The sequence below is a fragment of the Lampetra fluviatilis genome, chromosome 67 (genome assembly GCF_964198595.1).
Source record: "Lampetra fluviatilis chromosome 67, kcLamFluv1.1, whole genome shotgun sequence".
Lineage (NCBI taxonomy): Eukaryota > Metazoa > Chordata > Hyperoartia > Petromyzontiformes > Petromyzontidae > Lampetra > Lampetra fluviatilis.
This window is the reverse complement of record NC_136341.1, coordinates 2,683,660-2,689,875: the sequence shown is the minus strand read 5'-3', so window position 1 is coordinate 2,689,875 and position 6,216 is coordinate 2,683,660. Positions and strand designations below refer to the sequence as shown.

Here is a 6,216-nt window from a genome sequence, read left to right as displayed (position 1 = left end):
GTGTTCACGGCGTCCCTGCAGCGCGAACACCGCCACCCCGCGGGAGCGGTACTGCCACGTGACGCGGGGGGGGCGGGGAGCGGCGCCGGCCCCCCCCCCACGGCACCGCCGCTGGGGGGGGGCACGGGGGCCCCCCCGTGGGGGGGGGCGGCTCGGCGGGGGGGGACGGGGGGGAGGGGCCGCGGGAGGAGGCGAAGCGGCGGAGGGAGCGGCAGGCGGAGGTCGGGAGGGAGCGCAGCTGAGGGGTGGGACACGGGGGGGGGAGAGTGGGGGGAGTGGGGGGGGGGGGGTGGGGGGGGAGTGGGGGAGTGGGGGGGGAGAGTGGGGGGAGTGGGGGGGGAGAGTGGGGGGAGTGGGGGGAGTGTGGGGGGAGTGTGGGGGGAGAGTGGGGGGAGAGTGGGGGGAGTGTGGGGGGAGTGTGGGGGGAGAGTGGGGGGAGTGGGGGGGGGGGGTGGGGGGGGAGTGGGGGGAGTGGGGGGGGAGAGTGGGGGGAGTGGGGGGGGGAGTGGGGGGGGAGAGTGGGGGGGGAGAGTGGGGGGAGTGTGGGGGGAGTGTGGGGGGAGAGTGGGGGGAGAGTGGGGGGAGAGTGGGGGGAGTGTGGGGGGAGAGTGGGGGGAGTGTGGGGGGAGTGTGGGGGGAGTGTGGGGGGAGTGTGGGGGGGAGTGTGGGGGGAGTGTGGGGGGAGTGTGGGGGGAGTGTGGGGGGAGTGTGGGGGGAGTGGGGGGAGAGTGGGGTGGGAGTGGGAGGGGGGTGGGGGAGTGGGGAGAGTGGGGGGGGGGGGGAGAGTGGGGGGAGTGGGGGGGGAGACATGGAGAGTGGGGGGAGTGAGACACGGGGAGTGGGAGAGAGACACAGGGAGTGAGACACGGGGAGAGTGGGGAGAGTGGGACACGGGGAGTGGGAGAGAGACACAGGGAGTGAGACACGGGGAGAGTGGGGAGAGTGGGACACGGGGAGTGGGAGAGAGACACAGGGAGTGAGACACGGGGAGAGTGGGGAGAGTGGGACACGGGGAGTGAGACACGGGGAGAGTGGGGAGAGTGGGACACGGGGAGAGTGGGGAAAGTGGGACACGGGGAGTGAGACAGGCGGAGAGTGGGAGAGAGACACGGGGAGTGAGACACAGGGAGAGTGGGGAGAGTGAGACACGCGGAGAGTGGGAGAGAGACACGGGGAGTGAGACACGGGGAGAGTGGCAGAGTGAGACACGTGGAGACATCTTCTCCCGCCCCCTATCTCCCATGCAACATTCTCCCGCGTTTCTTTATCTCACCACCCGGTGACTCGCTCCCCAACAGAGTGCACCTCTCCCCGCTGGGCGCACGCTCCGGCAGGCCCCGACCGATGTGGCATTCACGCGAGTCAGGCAGCGAGCGGCGGAGTGAGTCAGAGAGTGACTGAGCGAGTCAGGGAGTGACTGAGCGAGTCAGGGAGTGACTGAGCGAGTCAGGGAGTGACTGAGCGAGTCAGGGAGTGACTGAGTGAGTCAGGGAGTGACTGAGTGAGTCAGGGAGTGACTGAGCGAGTCAGGGAGTGACTGAGCGAGTCAGGGAGTGACTGAGCGAGTCAGGGAGTGACTGAGTGAGTCAGAGAGTGACTGAGTGAGTCAGGGAGTGACTGAGCGAGTCAGGGAGTGACTGAGCGAGTCAGGGAGTGACTGAGCGAGTCAGGGAGTGACTGAGTGAGTCAAGGAGTGACTGAGTGAGTCAGGGAGTGACTGAGTGAGTCAGGGAGTGAATGAGTGAGTCAGGGAGTGACTGAGTGAGTCAGGGAGTGACTGAGCGAGTCAGGGAGTGACTGAGCGAGTCAGGGAGTGACTGAGTGAGTCAAGGAGTGACTGAGTGAGAGAGGGAGTGCCTGAGTGAGTCAGGGAGTGACTGAGTGAGTGAGGGAATGACTGAGTGAGTCAGGGAGTGACTGAGTGAGTGAGGGAGTGACTGAGTGAGTCAGGGAGTGACTGAGTGAGTCAGGGAGTGACTGAGTGAGAGAGGGAGTGACTGTGCGAGTCAGACAGCAGGTAAGCGAGTCGGTGAGTGACTGGCTGAGTGAGCTACTGGGAGAATGAGTGACTGGGTGAGTGACTGGGTGAGTTGGTGAGTGACTGGGTGAGTCAGTGAGTGACTGGGTGAGTGACTGGGTGAGTTGGTGAGTGACTGGGTGAGTAACTGAGTGAGTCGTTGAGTGACTGAGCGAGCGACTTGCGTGAGTCGGTAAGTGACTGAGCGAGCGACTGAGTGAGTGACTGGGTGAGTCGGTGAGTGACTGGGTGAGTGACTGAGTGAGTAACTGGGTGAGTCGGTGAGTGACTGGGTGAGTAACTGAGTGAGTCGTTGAGTGACTGAGCGAGCGACTGGGCAAGCGAGCGACTGCGTGAGTCGGTAAGTGACTGAGCGAGCGACTGAGTGAGTGACTGGGTGAGTCGGTGAGTGACTGGGTGAGTGACTGAGTGAGTAACTGGGTGAGTCGGTGAGTGACTGGGTGAGTAACTGAGTGAGTCGTTGAGTGACTGAGCGAGCGACTGGGCAAGCGAGCGACTGCGTGAGTCGGTAAGTGACTGAGCGAGCAACTGAGTGAGTGACTGAGCGAGCGACTTGCGTGAGTCGGTAAGTGACTGAGCGAGCGACTGAGTGAGTGACTGGGTGAGTCGGTGAGTGACTGGGTGAGTGCCTGAGTGAGTCAGGGAGTGACTGTGCGAGTCGGACAGCAGGTAAGCGAGTCAGCGAGTGACTGGCTGAGTGAGCTACTGGGAGAATGAGTGACTGGCTGAGTGAGCGAGTCGGTGAGTGACTGGCTGAGTGAGCTACTGGGAGAATGAGTGACTGGCTGAGTGAGCGAGTCGGTGAGTGACTGGCTGAGTGAGCTACTGGGAGAATGAGTGACTGGCTGAGTGACTGCGTGAGTCGGTGAGTGACTGGCTGAGTGAGCTACTGGGAGAATGAGTGACTGGGTGAGTGAGCGAGTCGGTGAGTGATGGAGTGATGACTGGGTGAGTGACTGGGTGAGTAACTGAGTGAGTAACTGAGTGAGTCGTTGAGTGACTGGGTGATGACTGGGTGAGTCGTTGAGTGACTGGGTGAGTAACTGAGTGAGTCGTTGAGCGACTGGGCAAGCGAGCGACTGCGTGAGTCGGTAAGTGACTGAGCGAGCGACTGAGTGAGCGACTGCGTGAGTCGGTAAGTGACTGAGCGAGCGACTGAGTGAGAGACTTGGTGAGTCGGTGAGTGACTGGGTGAGTGACTGAGTGAGTCGTTGAGTGACTGAGCGAGCGAGCAACTGGGCAAGCGAGCGACTGCGTGAGTCGGTAAGTGACTGAGCGAGCGACTGAGTGAGCGACTGCGTGAGTCGGTAAGTGACTGAGCGAGCGACTGAGTGAGAGACTTGGTGAGTCGGTGAGTGACGGAGTGATAACTGGGTGAGTGAACAACTGTGAGTCGGTGAGTGACTGGGTGACTGATAGAGATGGTGAGAGACTGCGTGAGTCTGTGAGTGACGGAGTGATCACTGGGTGACTGAGCGAGTCGGTGATGACTGAGTGATGACTGGGTGAGTGAACTACTGTGAATCGATAAGTGACTGAGTGATGACTGGGTGAGTGAGTGAGTCGTTGAGTGAGTGGGTGACTGATAGAGATGGTGAGAGACTTGGTGAGTCGGTGAGTGACGGAGTGATGACTGGGTGACTGAGCGAGTCGGCGAGTGACTGAGTGATGACTGGGTGAGTGAGTCGTGGAGTGACTGGTTGACTGCTAGAGTTGGTGAGTGACTGGGTGAGTCAGTGAGTGACTGAGTGAGCGACTGGGCGAGTGAGCGACTGTGCGAGTCTGTGAGCGACTGAGCGAGTGACTGAGCGAGCGACTGGGCGAGTGAGCGACTGGGCGAGTGAGCGACTGCGTGAGTCGGTGAGTGACTGAGCGAGCGACTGGGTGAGTGAGCGACTGCGTGAGTCGGTGAGTGGGCGAGCGAGTGAGCGACCGCGTGAGTTGGTGAGTGACTGGACGGGCGAGTGAGCGACTGCGTGAGTCGGTGAGTGACTGAGCGAGCGACTGGGTGAGTGAGCGACTGCGTGAGTCGGTGAGTGGGCGAGCGAGTGAGCGACCGCGTGAGTTGGTGAGTGACTGAACGAGCGACTGGGTGAGTCTGTGAGCGACTGAGCGAGCGACTGAGCGAAGTGAGCGACCGCGTGAGTTGGTGAGTGACTGAACGAGCGACTGGGCGAGCGAGCGACTGCGTGAGTCAGTGAGCGACTGAGCGAGTGACTGAGCGAGCGACTGAGTGAGTCGGTGAGTGACTGGACGAGCGAGTCACCCTCGGGCCGTGCCTGGCGGCCGCCCAGAGCGTGGCCACGGACGCCAGCAGCAGCAGGGACTCGGGCCGCAGCAGCAGGTGGAGCAGCAGGTGGAGCAGCAGGGAGAGCAGGCGGGCGGCTGACTCCAGCGGTAGGGACAGCATGGCGTGGTCACCTTGGGGACACACACGCACACTCACTCACACACTCACACACACACACTCACACACACTCACTCACACACTCACACACTCATCCACACACTCACACACACACACATCCAGACACTCACTCACACACTCATCCAGACACTCACTCACACACTCACACACACACTCAATCACATACACTCACACACTCACACACACACTCACACTCACACACACACTCAATCACATACACTCACACACTCACACACACACTCACACACACTCACACACTCAATCACAGGTGGAGCAGCAGGTGGAGCAGCAGGGAGAGCAGGCGGGCGGCCGACTCCAGTGGTAGGGACAGCATGGCGTGGTCACCTTGGGGACACACACATCCAGACACTCATCCAGACACTCACTCACACACACATCCACTCATCCAGACACTCACTCACACACACATCCACACATCCAGACACTCACACACACATCCAGACACTCACTCACTCACTCACACACACTCATACACACCTACTCACACACACTCACTCACACACTCATCCAGACACTCAGACACTCACACACACACACTCACACACTCACACACACCTACATACACTCACTCACACACTCACACACATCCAGACACTCACTCACAATCCAGACACTCACTCACTCATCCAGACACTCACTCACACACTCACACACATCCAGACACACACTCATACACTCATCCAGACACTCACACACTCACACACACACACTCATACCACTCACACACACTCATACACTCACACACACACACACCTACACATTCACACTCACACACTCATCCATACACTCACCTACACACACACTGATACACACCTACACCCAACACACTCACTCATCCACACACACTCACACACCCACTTACACACACAGACTCACACACCCACACTCACACACCTACACACCCACACACTTACACACACCTACACACACTCACACACTCACATACACACACCTACCTACAGACACACACACTCACACACACTCACACACCCACTTACACACACAGACTCACACACCCACACTCACACACCTACACACCCACACACTTACACACACCTACACACACTCACACACTCACATACACACACCTACCTACAGACACACACACTCACACACACTCACACACCCACTTACACACACAGACTCACACACCCACACTCACACACCTACACACCCACACACTTACACACACCTACACACACTCACACACTCACATACACACACCTACCTACAGACACACACACTCACACACACTCACACACCCACTTACACACACAGACTCACACACCCACACTCACACACCTACACACCCACACACTTACACACACCTACACACACTCACACACTCACATACATACACCTACCTACAGACACACACACTCACACACCCACTTACACACACAGACTCACACACCCACACTCACACACCTACACACCCACACACTTACACACACCTACACACACTCACACACTCACATACACACACCTACCTACAGACACACACACTCACACACACTCACACACCCACTTACACACACAGACTCACACACCCACACTCACACACCTACACACCCACACACTTACACACACCTGCACACACTCACACACTCACATACACACACCTACCTCCAGACACACACACTCACAGACACTCACACACACACACCTACACGCACACCTACACTCACACACCCACACACTCACCCACACACCCACACACTCACCCACA

At 59.1% G+C, this 6,216-nt stretch overlaps 1 protein-coding gene across 7 annotated transcripts in view; it reads right to left on the bottom strand.

The window, feature by feature from the left end:
* Nucleotides 1–4: 4 nt before the first annotated feature.
* LOC144952436 (uncharacterized) overlaps nucleotides 5–6,216 on the bottom strand; it is a 29,536-nt gene continuing 23,324 nt past the window's right edge. For 3 of the 7 annotated variants that reach the window (XM_078882836.1, XM_078882837.1, XM_078882838.1), the window contains exons 2-4: nucleotides 4,725–4,811; nucleotides 4,305–4,459; nucleotides 5–238 (exon numbers count right to left, since the gene is read on the bottom strand). In XM_078882836.1, the coding sequence (XP_078738962.1) occupies nucleotides 5–238; nucleotides 4,305–4,448 (378 nt within the window). In that variant the 5' untranslated portion in view covers nucleotides 4,449–4,459; nucleotides 4,725–4,811. Of the gene's footprint in view, nucleotides 239–4,304; nucleotides 4,460–4,720; nucleotides 4,963–6,216 lie in introns of those variants that run through there. The other 4 variants (XM_078882841.1, XM_078882842.1, XM_078882839.1 and 1 more) reach the window with 3 other exon arrangements.